This window comes from Mustela nigripes, chromosome 2, assembly GCF_022355385.1.
Source record: "Mustela nigripes isolate SB6536 chromosome 2, MUSNIG.SB6536, whole genome shotgun sequence".
Classification (NCBI taxonomy): domain Eukaryota; kingdom Metazoa; phylum Chordata; class Mammalia; order Carnivora; family Mustelidae; genus Mustela; species Mustela nigripes.
In genome coordinates this window covers 166,738,955-166,761,457 of record NC_081558.1, presented here as the reverse complement: position 1 = coordinate 166,761,457, position 22,503 = coordinate 166,738,955, and the positions used below count along the sequence as shown (strand labels likewise).

The 22,503-nt window shown below is 39.1% G+C and overlaps 1 protein-coding gene and 1 pseudogene across 2 annotated transcripts in view; both read left to right on the top strand.

Annotated features, from left to right (window-relative positions):
* Positions 1–4,066: 4,066 nt before the first annotated feature.
* The window catches only part of ALCAM (activated leukocyte cell adhesion molecule), a 209,421-nt gene continuing 190,984 nt past the window's right edge, over positions 4,067–22,503 (top strand). Inside the window, exon 1 of one of the 2 annotated variants that reach the window (XM_059392044.1) lies at positions 4,067–4,688. In XM_059392044.1, coding sequence (XP_059248027.1) covers positions 4,616–4,688 — 73 coding nt within the window. In that variant the 5' untranslated portion in view covers positions 4,067–4,615. The remainder of the gene's footprint in view (positions 4,689–22,503) is intronic. The other variant, XM_059392043.1, reaches the window with a different exon arrangement.
* On the top strand, positions 9,525–9,664 carry LOC132012585 (U2 spliceosomal RNA; annotated as a pseudogene).

Here is a 22,503-nt window from a genome sequence, read left to right as displayed (position 1 = left end):
GAGAGAGCGGTGGAGGGTAGGAGAGGGAGAGACAGAATCTTAAGCAGGCTGCACTCCCAGCATGGAGTCTAGATTTCACAACCCTGAGTTCATGACCTGAGCCAAAATCAAGAGTCAGATGCCTAGCCTACTTAGCTGACTGAGCCACCAGGCGTCTCTGGGGTTGAAATTTTATAGTTGCTCAAGTCAATAAGAAGATTACATTTGAAGAAATACCTTGAAAGAGATGATGGAGTAAGTCTCAATAATAACTGTGGGAAAAAATTTCCAAGGATTCGAAACAGAAAGTCTCTGACATGGGAATGTGGCAGGTATATTTAGGAACAGTGAGGAGACCACCATGGTCTGAATGATTAAACAAGGGAGAAATAGGAATTTGGACTTCAGAATAAGCCTACATTGAAAGTAAAAGATTTATATTTAAATAAAGATTGGAAACTCTTCAACTAAATTACTTGTGAGGCTCTGAAAAGCATTAAAATTTTAAGACTCTTTCTTATATTGCATAATCAATAAACCTTTATTCAATGTTATTAAGCCTTTTTTCTCCCCTAATTATTATCACTCCTTCAGGATTGTATGTTTATCTAAGCATTTCTTCTTGATACGTCCCTTAAAGTCAGCCATCTTACTTATTTTAAAGGGAAACTATATGGATAAATTGAAACTTTAATTAATTTAAATCAAATAAATTTAATTTGGCTTTCCAGAAATCCATTAAATCTATGGTGATTTGTTTGTTTTAAAAAATCAAATATACATTGTTTTCACATTTTTATAGTCATTATATGTCCACCTCAAATTCCTGAATGAAATTTTAATAGTCTGCAATGCTAGTAGGTACATGATAAAACAAGTTGGGGTAACTCTGGAAAATTTCATGAGAACCATTCAAGTTAAAATTTCCTTTAACATATCAAGCATCTGAATAACCACGCACAGATAGGATGCACTGCCTGATTAGTTAATTTCCCCAAGGAAAAATGTGTTTGAGTGGAGGAGACTTCATTAAAGTTTTCAGAAAATGAGGAAATTTATATCCAAATCAAGCCCCCCCCCCAAAAGTCATAAATTTATTGTTAGACATCTCTGATAAGCAAAGTGGATAATGATGAGCAAAGTGGAGAGGAATGAAGCTCTAAAATCAAATATGTTTTCCTCTGGCTGAATATTATTTATCTGACCTCTTGTAGTAAAAAGTAGCCATTATGATGCTCTGATGCATGACTGAACTGGCTGGTAAATATCATAGGAATCATCTAGAATCAAAGTGCCTGGGGTAGAGAAGAGGCTTTACCATTACTCTGAATCATTATGTGACCTTCATGTCTCTAGGTTTCAGTTTCTTTATAAGCAAAATGAAGAAGCCAACAGCACCAGTTTTTGAGGGGGGGGGGTTATTTCATTAGTTCATGTAAGTTGCTTAGAATAACCTAATATACAGTAAGTGATCAGTAACTGTCAGTATTTAACTAAAGTATATTTAGAGGACCTCAACTAAAGTATTTAACTAAAGTATATTTAGAGGACTTCAACTATTTCCAAACTCCTATGATTTGGCCTTCATCTTCCCTTCCTCTCTCTTAGCATCTTCCCTTCATTCCCCTGCTAAACTCCTATTTATTTTTATTATTTTGTAACTCCTATTTTAATTTTTATTATGTTGTTTAATATAGAGTAGCATGACCATCACTTTTGTGGTCTCAGCTATATATAACTAATAGCCTTTGGAGTTATTGTTACAAGAGGCTTATCAAGGCATTTTCCTAAACTAGGACATATTCTTCTGTAAAAGGGGCTCTACAAATAAATACGTATCATACATACACACGTGTGTGTGTATATATGTTGCTTTCAGAATTCCATACATTTGCATGGGTGTGCAAAATATCCTTAATTTATAAAATGTTTTGATCCAATCTCACTGTATACTTTTGAAGTTAATATTCTACTATGTCATCAAACTTTATCAAAGACTGACTTTTGTTCCAAGTCAGTCACTGAGTTAAGTGCAGTGCAGAGATTTTAACTAGATTCTGACTACTCTCCAAAGCCAGAGCATCTTCTATTATACCTAGCCAGTTATTTGTGTGATATCACTTAATCCTCACTAGTCTTAAGAGTTACGTTTTACAAGTAAGGACACTAAGGCTTTGAGAGGTTAAGTGAGTTGACCATCCAAGATCGTGCAGCTAGTGAATGTCAGAGCCCAAGTCAGTCTGTCTTTATCTACATTTTTTTTTTTTAAGAGATTAAGATGTTTAAACACCCACCCCAAAGCAAAGAGGGTCAGGTAGACAGAGTGGGGGATCCATGTTGACTATATAGTTAGGAATGATTTGTTGCAGTAGAAGCTACTTGAAAGTTTCTGTTAAGAGAAAAACAATTTCCTAAAGGAATTCTATGAGATCCCTTCGGAATGCCAGCAATTCAAACTTAGCTTATGAAACACTGAATTAAAAGGCATTTGTCTCCTAGCATTAGCCTTCCTATTGGCTCACAAGATGCAAATAAAATGTTGATATTAAATCGAAGCAGGAAAAACTACTTATTTTGAAAGGGAAAATGTTAAGAGCTCTACTTTAAAATCTTGTTGTTATAAAGAGAACTGGGAAAACAAGACAGGCAGGCTTTTGACAAAAAAATCACAACTGAAGATGGAGCTTAATAGTTTCCATCATAAAAAGATAAAAGAATTCAGAGATCAGTGTGTGTGTGTGTGTGTGTGTGTGTGTGTGAGCTCGCATGTGTATGCTTGTTTTAATAAGCTTCTCTGGCCTCCAACTCCCCTCACCCTCATTAGCTGGTGACTTGAAGCCGCTGATGAAAGCGCCTATGTGACGATTACCAGTTGGCATTCTCTGCTGGAGACTAGCCTCATGCAGGGGTGAGTGATCCTGTGATGCACGAAGGGCTATTTAATGCCCTGGCGAAGTGGTTCAGGGACCACGCTTTTATCATGCTTCCTGGAAGAGAGCTGTGATTCCTCATCCCTGATTTAGAGCCACTTAGGGCTCCGGCAACTCTACCGCGGAGTTCCAGAGGAAAATACTCTCTGGTCTCTCTCTGTCTGATCTGAAAAAGATACAGCTTCCCGATGTTCCGCCTGGGAGACGGTTCAATCCTTAGAAACTGCCAGAGAAGCCTGTCCATCTGCTGGGATGCCCGGCTTTCTGGAGCGGACGAGGAGGAGCTTGGCTTTTCATCTGAGTAACTTGAGAGGATTTTGTTTGTAACTTAAAAATCGCCGCTTAATTCAAAAATTAAAAAAAAAAAAAAAAAAAAACCAAACACACCACGCTCTGGCAAGTAGACACACTGGGAAAATCCGTGTGACGAAGTACAGTCTAGAAATTTCTCATTTATTTCCCCCGGGAAAGAGTCAATGTTTTCTATTTGGTACTGGGCAGTCGACTCAAGGGATCTGCCTTCAAAAGATGCTGGAGAGGTGGGTTTGGCGGAGGAGCCCACTATTTGGATTGCCCCCGGCCGACCAGTAGCTGTTCCACTTCACTCTCCGGAGGCGAGTGACCACCTCTGCCACCCCTTCTCGATTTTTCTTCCTGCCCCCGCCCCGGGAATTCTCCACCCCCACCGTCCTGCCCACCACTCTTCATTGAAGATGGAGCTGCAACCTCACCGCCGAAAAATCCCCGAGGAGCGAGCCACTGAATGGGAGTCTGGGACAAGCGTTTTTTTGAACCCTGTCGAGGCTGGGTGGGCACCAAGACAGGAGCGTCCGCACAGAGAGCGCGCGGGTAACGCTACTGGAAAGAGGCTGTCCCGCGGGCCCACCGGGGCGCGCGCGGCTCCGGCGTCTGCTCTCTATTGGCGCGCGCGGCCCCGGGGGCGGAGCTACGGGAAAGCCCCTCCTACTCGGGGGGGCCCCGGGATCCGGCGAGCGCCTCCCCCGCTGAGCGCCGGAGCTGGACTCGGTCTGCGACTCGGTCCTGCAGCGCCTCTAGGCTGCAGGTCGGTGCTCCAACCACCTGCACGGCGCCGCGTCCGGGGAAGAGGGGAGGAGAGAGGAGGGAGGAGGGACGCGGGGGGAGGAGAGAGGAGGAGAAAGGCAGCTTACACACGCCTTCCAGTCCCTCCACGCAGAGCCGCCCGAAGACCGCTGCCGCCGCCGCCGCGTTCGCTGCTACCGCTCTGCCACCTGAGGAGACCGCCTGGACTCGCCTCCCCGGTTGCCCTCGGCGATCCCTTCCTAGCTCCGGGCTTTTGACGCACACTGCCACTACCATTATTACTCTTACCCCGCGAGAAGGAGAATAACAGACCCGCCTAAAAGATCCACGGACACCTTTCCGAAATACTCAAGTGTCTCCGGGGAAGAGAGGGTCGTCGGTGCCGGGAGGAGCAGCCCAGGGGCCGAGGACAGGGGCTGAAGCGGAGGGAGGAAGAGTTGGGGCACTGCGTGGTGGAAAGTTGCTCGCGGCGGAGATCCGAAGGTCCGGCGCGCCACAGCCCAGGGGGGCGGTGGGTCTGGGAGAAGCCGCTGCCCCTGCGTTCGGACCTGCGAGCTCGCGGGCTGCGCGGGGCCGAGGACGACGCCCCCTCCTGCGGCGCGGACTCTGTCGGTGGCCCCAGGAGGAGGAGGAGGAGGAGGAATATGGAATCGAAGGCGGGCCCCTCCTGCCGTCTAGTCTTCTGCCTCTTGATCTCCGCCGCCGTTCTCAGGCCAGGTGAGCAGGGGCCTCCGGGCAGCCCCAGGCCGACGTGGGCCGGGGGTAATTTTCTACGTTCCGGGCCAGGGCCTCGCACCTCGGGGGCAGTGCGCGCGGGCGTGTGGGGGGAGGTACGGGGACGGCGGTGCAGGCACAGGGCTGGCCCTGGGTTCAGTCACCTGTGCCGCACGTGTGGGCCCGGCCGGTTGGCTCAAGTTTGGGCAGGGACTGGGGGGCATTGGGTAAATCTCCAGGAACTTTGGGTGCTGCCGGGGTTGGGGCTTCAGGGCCCCGCGGGCAGGATTCGTCTGGATCTCTCTCCTTCCCCCTGCGGCTCCCGCCTAGGCGGCGAGCCCTTGCCCTCTGACAATTCCTTCAGTCTCCGAATATCAAAGTCCACGTCACTGCGCTCGGGGCAGTTTTCCTTTCGCTTAGCTCGGTGGCAGTAACTGCCCGCACTTTTTCGTATTAAATCCCCCGGTAACTTCCCCTCCCTCGGAGGTGAAGGAGGGAGGGGTGGAAGAGAAAGGGAGGACTTTGATCACTCCCTTAAAAACCTCCTATAGCTTAAATCCTGGTTTGAACGCCCCCTCCCCCATTGTCTGGGTGGGTAGTGAGTGTAGGGGTGGGTGGTGGTAGGCAGAGAACACAGCCTCAACTGGAATTAGCATCCAGGGTTCTGAGACCTTAGTGAGCGATTTGTGGATTTTTTAGGACCTGTGATTCAGCCTCAGTTTTCAGTTATGTACTGAGCCTCAGAAGAAAAATAGGCAAAATCCCCAATAACTAAAATATATAGTCGGGAATCCCTTTCCTGCTCTAGGGACGGCCCCTGGGGCTGTCACCCTGAGACCTACCGGTCGGCTGAAGCGAGTTGGTCCTTACGGGGCATCTTGTACGTTCGCCTTCGGTTGGTGGAGCGTCAGGTTCATTTTGTCGCTAGACTTGAGAATTTTTTGGAATTTTTTTCTCCTTTTGAAGTTTTATCTCCAGCCCTTCGTAGACATTTGCAAGTAAAATTCCTACTTCCTGGTTAGTGTGTGTGTGTGTTTCGGCTTCTGTTTGTTCTGGTGCCCTTTTCTTTAGTTGTTATTAAAGAAAGATTCACTTCCCTTTCGCATCTTTAATTTCTGCACATCCCTTCAGCTGTTGGCAAACTGAGGCCAAAAACGCAGGTTTGAAAGCCTCTGGATCTCTCCCAGGAAGAGAGGGAAAGTGAGGCTGGGGGCTAGAATCCGAAGATCACAAGTGTTTGTGAACTGCTGCTACTGGGTTTGCTAGTGGTGGTGGTGCGGGGGAGGGGGGCCCCCTCTCCGGATCTCTTTATGATAAAGTTACATTTCTGGGTGAGGTAATGAGCTCACCTGCAGTTCTGAGGCTAGAGAAAGAGGCATCTGTGACAATCTCTGGCTCTGGGGCGGAGCCTGTGAAACGCGAGTAGAACCGGATTTCAAGCAGGTGGGGTGGGGTAAGAACACCCGGTGGTGGGAATGGGAGACCCCCCCCCCCCGACTTTGGCACATTGTGTATTTCACTCTTTCAAGGTCCCATTGTCCGATGTGGGAGGAGAGGGTACTCACTCTGGAGCCCAGGGGAGAAGAGGGTGGAAGGGGTGAGGTCGTTAGCCAAAAGCAGAGATCCCACCCTCCCACCGCTGGTTTTCAGTTTAACCCTCTCGTCACTTGGAGAGGGCTGTCTCACCTACACCCACACCCCGGGACCACTCGCACACGCCCAGTTCCCCTTTCCGTGCGGTCGCTCCGGTATTTATTTTCCGTTGAGCCACCTCGGGGGACAGATTCTTCCTCACACTGAACTGCTAAAAAGGGACAGGTTCCCCTTTCAGGATTCCTTCTACGTGATTCGTTTGGAGCCACAAGCTCGCGTCTCCAGCCAGTACCCAGTGAGCGCTTTGGGAGTATTCTTGCCGCGCTCAGCCGACCTCGGCCGATCTAAGGGTCAGAAACCTCAGCCTCTCAGATCAGTGCTTTCCTTGAATTTATCGGGCTGGCCTGTGTGCGTGTCACAGTGTTTTAAAAGAAAGGGTTGTGGCACTTAAAAGCGCCTTTTCCAGACTCAAGTCCTGCAAGGGAAGTGCGCCTCCTTCGGAGCCCTCTGCATAGCTGAGCCCGGTAGGGCTGCAGAGCCCGTGGGCTGGCTTCATCAAAGCGACTAACTGACTTACCCGCCTGCTGCCCTTCATTTCCGGAGCACTTTTAGTAGTGTGTGTCGAGACCTAGAGAACAAAAATTCGAGTTTGTGAAACTGCCCCTTCAGGTCTTTCGGTCTGTAGTGGCTACACAGTCGTTGAATGGTGTAGGCACGACATGTTACCTGTTTTGAAGGGAGGGGAGAATATGCAGGAGCCACAGAAACTGAATTCGGAGATGAAGGCAATTGAAGTTAAGTGCTCAGCATCGGAGGAAACAAGAATCTCATTATCCCTGTAGAAAGAGCGTCAGCCTGTGGTGACATTTTGTATTGCTTTAAAAAATGCTTTCCTTGATTATTTACAAGGAGGTGGGACCCCTGCAGTTGACTGTTTCTTCTCTTGGGTAATTTGTGTTCATGCCCTCAGGAATTTTTCTTAATTTGTCATTGATACAAGGTTAATTCTAAGACATAAGCACACTTAAAGGCCTCCCCGCCCCCCACCCCTGCCCCAGTTGGATATTGTGTTCTCAACACATGCAGTTTTACCTCAGTAGGCCTTGGGGAAAGCATCAACTCAAATGATGTCCTTGCAGACTGCCTGATCTGGGACTACTAAAATGTATTAATTTAAAAACTGCAAACTGCTTAGTTGCTGGTAAATATTGCTTTTTCCTTGATGATTTATTTAATCCAATAGCAGTTTACAACTTAATGGGGTACTCTTTTCAGTAAACTGCTTTTCTAGGCTTGGCTCAGCATCATTCACCTTTGGGCACTTGAGCAAGTTATTTCCCATTTTCAGGCTTCTGCTGTCTCATGTGTAAGTAAAACAGTGGACTAAAGATCTATTCTCTGAGATCTCTTTAGCTCAAAACTGTTTCTGATGACCTAAGGTAAAAAGCTGATTTGGGCAAGGCAGAGTCATTATCCAATTGTATTTTTCTAATGCTTTCAGACAGACTGAATGGATACAGTTCATATAAATTGTGTTGCTAGAAAATTGCTAGGGAACCCAATTGCAAATTTTCCATCTTTTTTCCCACTTGTATAAATCCATTATAATATCTTGTGCTTAGTCCTTCATGCCTGAACAGGGCTATTAAAAAAAAAAAAAAGTGTGATAGAGAGGAATTTGTCTCTCACTGTCCTGGGAAAAGAGACCCTAACAGTGGGAAAGATTATTAGGTCTCAGAAAACTCCATTAGGGTAACCCATCCCTCCAGGAAGATTGCCTCTGTTTAAACTACATATGCAGTTCCGAGAATGAAACGTAAGCGATGATTGATGTTTGTATGTTCATGTGACAAAGCCTGTGTGTATACATACCCTAAAGATGCCCCTAAGCAAAACAGTTGACTTGCAAGGTGGTTTTAAGTGCAATATAGAAGGAAATAGAAAACAAAAGTTTTCCTATGGTTTTAATATCTACACAATTCCAAAATATTTTTGTGACACAATTCCAAACTTTTTTGGACTTTTTAGAAAATTCAGTCTAGCTTATCTTTTTAAATAGAATTTTGGAAGAGAATGCTTGTTTCCTGTTAACTTATTAAAAAGAGAAAAACCTACTTTCATAGTTTTATGTGTTACCAGAAATTACTGTTTTTTTTTTTCTTAATTGGAGTCAGCACTCATGTTCGGTTTTCAGTTATGCCATATAAGAATGTTCTGATTTTGGGAAAGCTGTTTTTCTGTTCCTTCTTATTTTCCATTTGTAAATTTTCTTCCTTTTTAATGTATGGTTCTGATTTTGATGAAATTAGTAATTCCCTTGCTCAGCATTTTGAATTTTTCAACGAAAACATGCTATATTAAGACTTCTATTTTATTTTTCGTGGAAAAACACTGTTAGATTTAATTATCACCTTGACCACTTTTTAAAGTCAGGTAAAATATCTGTTTTCTTTTCCTTTTTTCCCCCTTATGTTTTCATGTCACTAAACATAGGCCTTTGTAAAATTGAGCACTAAATTGTCAGCATTACTTGGTGTTAGATGGCAGTGTTTTGTCATATAGTATCTTTTTTTTTTTTTTAAAGATTTTATTTATTTATTTGACAGACAAGAGATCACAAGTAGGCAGAGAGGCAGGCAGAGAGAGAGGAGGAAGCAGGCTCCCTGCTGAGCAGAGAGCCCGATGTGGGACTCTGATCCCAGGACCTGAGATCAGGACCTGAGCTGAAGGCAGTGGCTTAACCCACTGAGCCACCCAGGCGCTCCTGTCATACAGTATCTTAAATGCTTTATAATCACCTTGTCTCATAGTCTTAAACACCTTTTTTTTCTGTTCTGGCCATTTATTTAGCATAAGACATCACCAAAGAGAACCAGCTTTCAGCAGCTGGTTCAAGCAGACACATGCATATATATCCCAAATATGCAGGAAAGCAACACAGGTGCCGCTATGATAAAATAGTATGTATAGGGCATATGGGTGGCTCAGTAGGTTAAGCATCTGCCTTTGGCTCAGGTAATGATCTCAGTTTCCTGGGATCTGGCCTCACATTGGGCTCTCTCTCCCTCTGTGATCTCTCTCACTCTTGCTTTCTCTCAAATAAATAAATAAAATCTTCAAAAAACTTTTTTAAATAGGGTGTACACATAGAAACTTGAATTTAACTTTTCTCAAAGTCTATTTTATTCTTCATTGTTAGATTTTCACAAAGTCCCATTTCATTTCTTATACTTAAATGTATATGGCATCGCTTCTCGGCCTTTTGGCTAAGATCAAGTGTAGTATCTGTTCTTATCAGTTTAAATGTATATGGCATATTAGGAAATGAGCTAATTCGGTGAAATATTGAAGAAAATTTCTTTGAGAGTGGTGGGTGATGACTTTATTTACTCTTGGATATCAGCTCCTTTTTATTTTCGATAAGAAATGAAAAGGACTGGAAAAATTCATTTATATTTCTCTCTCTCTCTCTCTCTTTTTTTTTTTATTTGGGGCAGAATTTTCCCTGTGAAGAATAAAGTCAAGACTAACATATATCTTCTATATTTAAGAAGAGGATATTATTGTCTGTTGGATAAGGTTAAATCCTACAGTTATTGCAAGTATCCTTATAGTGTACAAAGTATTATATATTTGGAGTTATTGATATTTTCATCCAGTTGATTTCTTTGTTTAAATAACAAAATTTATATGCTTTTCTCCCCATCTTATTACTAGTTGTAATATCTTATATATTTCAGCTAGGACTAGTTCTGAATGTGCTGTGATATTCAGTAATTGTTTTATGATAACCTATTATCATAGTCCATTATTGTAGTGTATGTTCCAAGAATGAAATTAGCTTTTAGTGCTTACTCTCTTATTTATCTAGTCGGTTCTCAGTTATCCATAACATTCAAGGATATGATCAAATCAGTCCAATCCAGAGCAGTTCTAATCGAAGGATTACTTAATTTGTCTTTGAGTTTAAGTATTTCAATAAACATGTCTGTGTCTAAGAATTTATAGTATTGCAACGTAATGAAACTAAACTCAGGAGAATAATCAGAAATGAGACCCCTATCCACCCTCTCTGGCTTGTTAGCCAGCCCTGCCCCAATACTTTTCCCCCCTAAAATTTCCTCCTCTATTACTTCGTGAGCCATACATCCCAGTATACACACGACAGTCCTGTTTATCCTGATGTCCTGATTCAGTTATTAATGATACCTTTTTTCACCCTCAAAAGTGCAATTTGGAGGACAAATTATATAGCCATCATGATTATTAATGGCATGCTTGTTGATATGTCTGTCTTAGACTACTTAACTATAAGTACTCTCATCCTGACAAAGTGCATATTTCTAACTTTTTAAAATTTATCAGGTACAATGAAATATCAACAAGAGGTCACAGAACCCCGTTAATATCAAGTATAGGAGAGATGTGAGGTTATTGCAGTGGATGTAAAACATTAAGGATCCCATGGTTTGGTGTGGAAACCAAATTGACCTGATAGACCAAGAGAATAATGGTGTTTGAAATTCACCTGGGAGCAATACTTCTTACCGGGGAAGGCTGGTTTCAGTCTGATCCTGAACGCCCTTCTCAGCCATTTGTACAATTCCAGTTCTGTTTCTCTTTGAAGTTTCTCAGTAGCTCCACTGTTATTTGGATTTAAAAATAATTATCAGGGATAGCTGTGCAATTGAAGGAAACGCTTAAGTCTTTTTGTACATGTAAACTACAGTTCTATCAGCTACAACTGGAGAACTGGCTTGGGGCAACCAACAACATGCCTATTGCAGTTCATGCCAAGGCTTTCTAATTAGGCATCCATGTGTTATTTGGTTCATCTATATAAATGTTTCAGATACTCAGAAAACCCTCAAAGGGAGTGGGAGTGGGAAAGGTCGAGAGAATATTATCTAAGCACACAAAGTAAGGGATGCTGTGGTTTTGTCCTCATTAATAAGGCAGAATGAAGGGAGAGGACATTGGTCACGGTGGCTAAAACTCTTGTCAGCACATTCCCAAGTATTTTCCCTAATGGTGGGGGATTTATGGGTATGGAATTTACCTACTTCCAAATCAAGAAGAAAACATAAAAGCATGTGTAGCTAGTCTTACCGAATTTTTGAACCATAGTACATCAAATAACTAGGTTGTGTAATAGAGCACTCCAAAACGTAGTGGTTTAAACAGCAACCATTTTATGTACTTCATTATTTTGCATTCTGGCAATTTAGTCTGGAGAGTTGGGTGTTTTTTTTTTTTTTTTACTTTAGTTAGACATCTTCATTTTACTATAATCTGCTCCATGTCAGGCTAGGCAGCTTTGCTTCTGGGAGTTCACTGATTGTAGTTCAGGGAAAATCGACTCTTCTCTAATAGGCTTCCCTAGGCTTGTTCTCTTGGTGGAAGCAGGGTTCTAAGAAAAAGCAGAAATATGGAAAGCTTCTTCTGGCAAACCATCCTTTCTGCCACAGTCAGTTGGTGAAAACAAGTCCCAAGTCCAGCTCATATTCAAGAATGGGGAAGTCATCTCCTCCTACTGACTGGAAGGAGCTAAAAAAACACTTGGCAAATAGTGTGGATAAAGACCAGGAGAGAGAATTAGTATCATTTTTGCAGTCAATCAACCAGTGAGTGATGTGACAGCAGCAAGTATCCTTACGTAGCCCCATATTCATTGTTTATATCTTCCTCTTCTAGCTCCTTCGGCAAGAAATATGAGAGATGATAGAGACTCAAGCACTGTCAATTAAAGCACTATACTATGGCTGAACCCTTATCTTCTCCTGAAATAAAATTATGGAAAGTGTGAGTGTGTGTGTGTATGTGTGTGTGTGTGTGAGAGAGAGAGAAGAGAGAGAGGGAGGGACAGAGTGGAAGAGAGTGCGCACAGCGTTGAAGGGTTAAAGGCATGCAAATCATGGTTAGAACTAAAATGCGATAGAAGAGGTATTGTTGGAAAAAATGAGAAATTGTAGGGCGCCTGGGTGGTTCAGTGGGTTAAAGCTTCTGCCTTCAGTTCAGGTCATGATCTCAGGGTCCTGGGATCAAGCCCCCATCAGGCTCTCTGCTCAGCAGGGAGCCTGCTTTCTTCTCTCTCTCTGCCTGCCTGTGATCTCAATCTGTCAAATAAATAAATAAAATATTTAAAAAAAAATTTTAAAAAAAGAGAAATTGCCATAGATGTTCATCTGGTTCAGTTTTCTTATTTGACAGCTGAAATAGATGAAGCCACAGGTTAAAAGATTACCTAAAATTCCGTAGCAAATTAGCTAGTTGTTTGAGACAACAATGTTCTTAGTTTCATTTATGTCTGAACTCATAGATTCAAGGTTTGGAGCTATAGGACTTTAAAATTACTTAGGTACTTGCCTGCGTGTCCCATTGTTATTCAGTCCAAGATTAAAACTCATGTAAATTAACTTGAAATGAATACATCACTGTATCTTAACTAAATGGGATTAAAATAAAAACTTAGAAAAACTCTAGAAATTAACCATGTGTAACACCATTCAATAAATGTTTATTGAGTGCTCAGTATGTACAAAGCATTGTGCTTGGTGTTTCGGATACTGCAATAAACCTAGTGACTAGGTTAGACTGTCTAGGTTAGACAGACACCTAGTGACTTAACTAGACAGTTAAGGTCTTGTCAAGCCAAGAAATTATGTTCTCTTTGGGAAATAGACATCAGTCGACTAATTATATAATTTGCTAGAAGTTTTGCTAGGTACTACAAGAACAGCTAAAGAACATTTTATATCAGAATGTCCAGATTTGGTCTGGACTTCAGGAAAAATTTGGAAAGGTTCTTTCAGGAAGTAACATCTGAGGTATGTGTTGAGGAATAATCAAGCAAAAAGGTATGGGCTGAGAGGATAGCACGAGTTATGATGTCAACATGGGAAGGAACATGGCTTCTAAGTCCTGGAAGTCACCAGGAATTCTTTGAAGTCTTTTGAATACTTTTCCTATGATTTCCCTAATTTACTCACCAGTTGAAGAGTTCAGAGAGGATCTGTTTGATCTTATTCAAATACTTATATACAAGCAAATATTTGCGTATATACTTCCACCTTTAAAAAAATCAAGTGGGAACATATTATACATGCCATTTTGTACCTTTCCTTTTTTACTTAACAAGCACGTTTTGAAGAATAAGAGATTATCCCATATCAGCACATACAGCTCTACTTCATTTGAGAAGGTATATTGGATTTTATTGTACATACCATAATTAATTTAACCATTTCCCCGGTTCTTGGAACTGTAGAATATTTCCAGCCTTTTTTGTTACAGACATGACTGTAGTGAACATCCTAATACGTGTTCTTGTGCATATGTTCTGTTACATTGGTAGGAAATGTCCTGAATGTGAAATTGCTGAGTCAAAGAATATATGCATTTTTCATTTAGAAAAAATTCTAAAATTACAATTCAAAGAGTATATACTCTATTATATATTTGGAAGCTGCTAAGAGAGAAGATCTTAAAAGTTCTTATAATAAGAAAGACATTGTAATTGTGTGGTAATGAGGTGATAATCATTTTTCAATATATACATATATCACTGTATTATATATAAAATGAATACAGTGGTATATATTAATTATTTCTCAATTAAAAAAGAGTGTATATATTTAAAATCCCAACAAGAGCACATGGGGATGCCCCTTCCGTATATTAATAGTATAGACTTATGGAGAAAGTGTAACTTCAAAAAAACCCAACAGGATAATAAGTTGATTCTTATTTATTTAAAACAATGGGAAAAATGAGAATTACAGGAGTAATAGGCACACACATGCTCACATGTTAGGCAAAACCTTTAGATAGTTCGGTGCTTAGCTTTATGACACATGTATCAGGGCTGAAAATGGGTGAAAGAAGTACATTTATTATGAATTATTATCATTGCTCTTTCCACATAAGATGGCTAACTTTTAGAACATAAACTATTTAAATTTAAGTTCATATTTCCTTTCATTTTGGAAGATTCATACTCTGTGGGATCAGATTAACTAAAGCAGTGGATTAAGAGACAATAGCATGTGAGCCTTAAGAATAGTTGATATTGTTTTATGTTACACAGATGGTTCCCAAATATTTGTGTTAGTTCATTGTAAGTATGATATACGTTGTGTAGGTGAATTAACCAATGCCATTTCGTAAACCCTTCATAATGCGTCTTACTAAACAGATTTCAGTTATTTTTAAGTAAGTCGTATTTTAAACAATCTTCAACAAGTTTAACAGGCTCATCGGAATTGCTTACTAGTGGATAAAAAGTATCATCTGAAAATTTAGTGTCATTAAATATGTTTTACCCTGTAATTTTTAGAGCTTTTACAGAAAAGAGTAAGACATAGTTTTATTGCCATGTCTATATAAAAAATATAACAATGTGTCTATGCAGAGTTTTTAATGAGCATGTGCTGAGAATGTTTTTTAAACAAAGTAATAAGTATTCATAATGGAATTAATATTCATATGCACAACTGTAATTTCAAAAACAAAGCAGTTTCTGCCTAGCATTTAGTTTATTTTCAGCTTGTGGCATTTATACCTTATTTTGCAAGCACTTTCTCTACCCGGTGGTAGGTATGACACTTTGAAGAAAAATGCTTGTGTTGGTTATAAGACATAGGTTTTATATTTTTTTTTTGCAGAGATGGGCTTGGCTTTAAATATGAATAATGCTTTAAATATGAATAATAAATATCAGATCTAAGAGTAAAATGAAATACATATTTGCATTTACTCTGTTGGATTAATCCTTTACTCAACCCAATCGTAGTGGATGGTAATCTAGTTCTCAAATAGAAATTTTCTTTTGGAAATGACTATTTAGTATGAGATAGAATGGCTTTTCTTATCACAGTAGAATGACAAATAAGTATATGTTTATTAAAACAAAACCTGCATCTGCTCAGTTGTTTTTCTCTTTGCTAATAAGAAGTATGTTTCTTTCCTAAAATAAATGATAAAACAATAAAAAAGTAGAATTTCAGGGTATAGTTTAGAGGTTATTATTTTTTAGAACCGATCCAAAATATTTGGTTAGAAAGGATTTGAACTGCCTGAATAGTGATTTTATTGTAGATAGTATGGTTATACTTCTATGATATATTTTTTTAAAGATTTTATTTATTTATTTGACAGGCAGAGATCATTAGTAGGCAGAGAGGCAGGCAGAGAGAGAGGGGGAAGCAGGCTCCCTGCTGAGCAGAGAGCCCAATGTGGAGCTTTATCCCAGGACCCTGGGATCATGACCTGAGATGAAGGCAGAGGCTTAACCGACTGAGCCACCCAGGCGCCCCACCTCTATGATATTTTAAAAAATAATTCTTTGCTTAATTTTTATGGAATGTCAGTGCTCACAGATTTCACAGATTATCAATACATAGCCTAGGTCCTATTGCACCAGAGTCCAAGGGCTTGGATGGTGGAACTGAGTATTAATTTGATTTTCTAGCTCTTGTCTCTGTTTTCTGATTTGTAGTATGAGGATAACAATATTACCAAGTTCATTTGATACGGATATTCCAATCAGATGAGTATATAGCATTTCTCACTGCCTGACACCAGTGCACTCTCAGCGATAATTGTTATGAATCACATTTTTTAGTAACCATATAATTATGTCAGTTTATTCACACCAAAAAATATGTGAAAATACCTCATTTCCTGATTGGAAGATATATTTCAGTTCCATCTACGTGCATTTTGGGAGACTTCCATAACAAAGTTGGACTTCATATTCTTGTTAGAATGTTTTATAGTCCCAATATCTGTCAAACAATTTCAGTTTTATCAACTCAAGGAAAACAAAACAAAAAACCTTCCACAAATTGAAAATTATAATCTTAAATGTGATCTCTGCAAGCCAAAACTATTAAGAAAGAATATATGCTCTAAAATTATAAGGACATCTGTAGTTTATAAAGTTATCCTTAGAAATTGATATTGTATATGTGTTTCTATAATTTAAACCTATTAGACCTTAAAAAAAAATTTTACTATTGTAATTTACTATTATAATTTTATGATTACTATATAATAATTTTGATGATAAAATTAAGATTTTTATATACAAGGCACATTTACTCAACTATAAATCAATAGAGGGAGCTCCACTACTTTCCTTTTATGAACACTGTAGGGTGCTTCTATTTATTATGATTATCTGGTGGTGTCTAATTTAATAGTGAGATTATTAAGAATCTATAATTTGAATATTAATGATATTTTAGAAATTGAGTAATCTCCTTATTAATGGGATTCAGAAGTGCTTCTACAAATAATATATGCTTTAAAATCCTAGTTTTTAGCGCTCTGTATCCTTTGAATAATAAACCACTAGAGGAAATTAGTTATACTCCTGTAAAGCATACTTCTAATATATAGCAAGGCATCAAAGGAGAACAAAGTTTATTTCCAATGAAAAAATACTGAATTTTTTGATAACTACTTTTGTGTTCTCTATTACGTGGAAATGTCTATATATTTGGATAGGAGAGGAGAAATAGCTGTTTTTTTTCCTCACTGCCTAGACTTTTAAAAAATATACATTCAGTTGGCCAACATATAGTACATCATTAGTTTCAGATGTAGATGTAGTGTTCAATGATTCATCAGTTGCATATAACACCGAGTGTTCATCACATCACGTGCCCTCCTTAATACCCATCACCCAGTTACCCCCGTCCCCCAACCACCTCCCTTTCTGCAACTGTCATTTTGTTTCCCAGGGTAGAGTCTCTGATGGTTTGTCTTCCTCTCTGATTTCTTCCTATTCAGTCTTCCTTTCCTTCCTCTATGATCCTTTGCACTGTTCCTTATATTCCACATATGAGTAAAACCATGTGATAATTGCCTTTCTCTGACTGACTGATTTCACGTAGTATAAAACCCTCCAGTTCCATACGTATCGATATAAATGGTAGGTATTCATCCTTTTTGATGGCTCTGCCTAGATTTTTAACCAAATGATTATAGATTTCTACATGGAACCTGTCTATACTTATATCTTTCTCCCTTTTTTTATTTTCCCAGTTATCCGCTTGATTTAGAGTACCCCAACTATATTTTTAATCTAAGTTGATCCATTATCTCTCTGTGATTCTGACAATTAATTTACCTTTTATGAGATTCCCTTTTGTCATGGAAGTATTGTATCATATGATTTCTAAGATCTTTGAAGCTTAAAAATGCTAAGATCCAAAATTATACATTCATTTAGAGAAATTTGTATAAGTTTGAATTGATGGTAAGGAATAACTCTTATTGGAGTTCCAATTAAGGGAAAAAAAACATTTAAAATGATAATCCCTTTTTTAAAATTCAAAATGGGAATTATTTTTTTGTTCTACAGAATATTGTGTAATCCCACACATTATTTCTCCTAACTTATTACTAAAAATGCTGTAAGTTAAAGAAAGGGCCCAGCTCTTTGGCATTTTTAAGAATTGCCAGCACAGAGACAGCTTTTAAACATTTCGTCTTGAAATAAGTTGTGCTATTAAGAGAGCAACCCAGGGATTCAGGCGTGTAGCTTATTCTTAGTTTTAAGGATTCTTTCAAGTAAGTAATTGTCTTATTGTGCTTACTTTCCATTATAGATTAGAGTTAGAATATGGCTCTGGAGCCAAACTCTGTGGTTTTGAAACCCATGTTTCTCTTTCCCACCTAAGAATCAGGTAACATTGGGCAAATGGCTTAACCCTTCTGTCCTAACCTGTGGGGTAGGGATAAGCCCATTCAACAGTGTGATTGTCAGATAATAAACTCTTTATAAGTTGTTAGTATTATTCAGTTATTTAATCTCAATCTTTCCACCTTACCCAAAATATGATTATAAATCCAATTTACTCCCATGAGGACATAAAAAAGAGAGACCTCAGGTTATTCAAAATTATAAAATTGCCAGCTATAGCTCTTCTTCACTACACCTTTTTTCTCCCATTCAAGAAATGGCACATGAATGATAGTGACATCATATTATTTTTTGGGTATAACCTTGAATCTACTCACTTTATAACACAAATAAGACATCCACAAATTCCCAGACTTTATCCATTAACTGGAAGTACCATATTACTTATGACATAATTCTCATCTGATAATGAAACATCATTGCATTGAAATTCTGAGGTTGAAACCTAAATTTAAAGGTAAATTTAAAGGTGAAAATGAGACACCTTACAGGCTGTTGTTCACAGCGTCTGAGAACATATTGTTGTTTTAGGTCATTAGTGGAAGTAGGCGAGAAGTAATTTAGGATTATGAAAGCATGTGTGTTTAAAAGGCAGGTATATGTAGACTCTGTGGATTCAGAGTAAAATGAGAGCATGGTGATTTAATATTTTAAGGAAGTATAAAAATAAGCATAGTCTAATGTATTTCTCAAAGTTCAGTCTAGCCCTTCTCTAATCTCTTCTGTTCTCTGCCACCAAAATGATGTAAGATGGATAGATTCTTCCTCTGCTTAAGATAAGTCTGTGGCTCCCCATTAGAATAAGTATAAAATACAAAATACTTAGCATAGCATTAACGGTTCTAGTTATATTTTCAACACAATCTTTCTTGGAATTTCATGCCCCAGCCATACTTCTAAATGTGCTATGGGTATATTGTTCCCTGTCACTGTCTTATTCTGGAACACTCTCTGTCTGTCACACCCTCTCCCATAGCCCTTTCTTTGTCTGAGTAACTAGTATCCCTGTCCTTCAGAACAGAGCTTAGATTCCATCTGTTCCAAAAATTTCTTCCCTGATCTTTTGCAAAGTGTCTATCCTCTGTAGTTTCAGAGTTCACTTCACTTATTGCCCATATATATTCTTGCCCTTCTTCCCTTAGAGAATTTTGAGATCTGGTAGGCAGGATCTATGTCTTTTTAATCTTTTTTTTTAACTCCATGTCTGCTGATACATAACATATCCCCAGAACATATATGTTGATTGAATAAATGGATTAATAAAAATTGGAAATCTTGATTAATGAAAGTTCTTCCTGTCTTGATTTTTTAAAGATTTTTAAAAATATTTATTTATTCATGAGAGACAGAGAGAGAAAGGCAGAGATAGAGGGAAGCTGGATGTGGGACTTGATCCCAGGACCCTGGGATCATGACTTGAGCCGAAGGCAGATGCTTAACCATCTGAGCCACTCAGGGACCCTAATGGAACTTATTTAAAATTGGAAAATATAGTATTATGTGAATAGGAAATAGTTAGAGTGAGATAAATTTTCAGTTGCTTTTAGAAATTTAAGAATGATAAGTCTCCTGAATTACGGTTTTTAACAAAACCCACAAAAACAATATTTGGCATAGTCTACTCAAGCTAAGCAAATGAAGTATAAAGAGAAATGGAATTGAGTTAGTATCTACCCAAAGATATTCCATACTTATGGTTTGAAAGAACCAATATTAAAATGCCCATACCACCCAAAGCAATCTACAGATACAATGCAATCTCTGTCAAAATATCAACAAAATTTTCACACAACTAGAAGAAGTAATACTAAAGTGTGTGTGGAACCACAAAAGCTGCTGAATAGACAAAGCGATCTTGACAAAGAGGTATCATAATCCCAGATTTCAAGATCACTACAGAGCTGTAGTAATCAAAGCATTATGGTATTGGCACAAAAGTAGATATATAGATCAATGGAGCAGAATACAGAGCCCAGAAATAAACCCATGCGTAAATGGTCAATTAATCTACAGCAAAGGAGGTGAGAGTATACAATAGTGAAAAGACAGTCTCTTCAACAAATGTTGCTGTGAACCTGGACAACAATATGGAAAAGAATAGAACTGGACCACTTTCTTGAACCATGCTCAAGAATTGATTAGACCTAAATAAGACATATTCATAAACACAAAACATAAAATTTCTAGAAGAAAACATAGGCAATAATTTTTTTGACATCAGCCATAGAAACATTTTTCTAGATATGCCTCCTCAGGCAAGGGGAACAAAAGTGAAGTCAACCTATGTAAATAAAGAGCATTTTATTATAAAAAAGCACAGTGAAATAAATCATTAACAAAATGACAAGGCAGCCTACTGATTGGGAGAAGATATTTGCAGATGATATATCTCATAGAGTTAATATCCAAAACATATAAAGAACTTACAAACTGAACACCAAACAAAACAAAGCAAATTATCCAATTAAAAAAAAATGGGCAGAGGACCTGAATAGACATTTTAAAGACACACAAATGGCCAACAGACACATGAAAAGATTCTCAACGTCACTAGTCACAGAATCGCAAAATGCAAACCACAGTGAGATATCACCTCACTCAAGTCAGAACATCTAGAATAAAAAAGACAAGACATAACAAGTGTTGGCAAGGATGTGATGAAAAGGAAACCACGCAGTTGGTGGAAGTGTAAATTGATGCAGCCACTGTGGAAAACCATGTGGAGGCTCTTCAAAAAATTAAAAATAGAATTACTATATGGTTCAGCAATTCCTCTCCTGGGTATTTACCCAAAGAAAGCAAACACACTAACTCGAAAAGATAAATTCACCCCTGTGTCTATTGTAACATTTATTTAGACAGCAAAAATATGGGAGCAACCCAGATGTCCATCCACAGATGAGGGCATCAAGATGTGGGGTGTATATATCTTTGTCTATCTATATCTATATGGAAATGACTCAGACATATAAAGAATGAACTCTTGCCATTTGCAGCAACATGGATGAACCTAGAGGGTATAATGCTAGGTGAAATAAGTCAGAGAAAGACAATTACCATGGTATTTCAACTCATATGTGGACAAGATATAAAACAAATGAACAAAAGGAAAAAAAAAGACAAACCAAAAATCAGGTTCTTAAAATACAGAGAACAAAGTGGTGGTTGCCAGAGGGGAGGTGGAGGGAAGGGATGGGTAAAATAGATAAAGGGACTTAAGAATACAGTTCAAGTGGTGAGCTCCGAGTAATGTCTAGAATATAAGAAGGAGGAGGAGGGAGGGAGGCAGTGAGAACAGAAAGGTGGGAAGAAGGAAGGAAGAAAAAAAAGAAAAAGATGGAAAAATGGATGTGAGTTTGCCTAGTTTCTCTTCCAGGTGCCAATCCAGGCTAACATAAAATAAAAACTTTAATAACTGTGTTCTTCTAGAGCTTATAAACATTTAACATTGAATGTAAGATCATCCAGGGAAGTATAGAAATTAATTTAAACTGACTTATTTTTAAAACTGTAGGTTTTTCTAGGACAATTCTAAGGATATCTTCACTCAACAGGCAGTACATGATAGGTAATATTTTTATCTTATTTATTTATTTATTTATTTATTTATTCATTTTAGATTTTATTTGACAGAGATCACAAGTAGGCCAAGAGGCAGGCAGAGAGAGAGAGGGGAGGAAGCAGGTTTCCTGCTGAGCAGAGAGTCCGATGTGGGGCTCGATCCCAGGACCCTGGGATCAGGACCTGAGCTGAAGGCAGAGGCTTTAACTCACTGAGCCACCCAGGCGCCCCTATTTCTCTTATTTTTAATTCTTAGATTAAACCTGTGGATCGGGACATTTTCCAGAATATGGCGAAAAAGAGTATAGAAAAGATCTCATGAGAAGGTGTTAACTAGTCATGCAGGCAATATTTCTGTACTGCAGAAAATACTTGTGTATTGTGAGTCATCCCTTGAATGCTGTTAACAGTAAAATACTAGAGATAATTTGGAGAAAGTCTGGTATTACTTTTGCAAAAACATTTAAAATTCAGACACGAACTCAAGACATATTCATAAAAAAAAGGAAATCTTTTATTTTTACTGCAAAACAAAACTTGTGCTCTTGCAACTAATATATCATTTTAAGAACTAGGCCATTGTTTTTAATCTAAAATGTTCAGAATTGGGGTTATGTCTGTATTTCATTATTTGATGATATTTGATAGCTGAAAAATCTAATAATTTTAAGTCTGATGCTTCTTCACTGGGCAAAATAATTTTAATTTTTTTAATCCTTTTCCTTAAAGCTTTGTTCAGTCAGAGTTCTTGATTTATTTCTTTGCCTTACTTTGTATCCCTCCCAGTTACTCTGAATTTTAGCATCTTCTTCTTTTTTTTTTTAATATTTTTATTTATTTATTTGAGAGACAGTGAGAAAGAGCATGAGAGGCGAGAAGGTCAGAGGGAGAAGCAGACTCGCTATGGAGCTGGGAGCCTGATGTGGGACTCGATCCCGGGACTCCGGGACCATG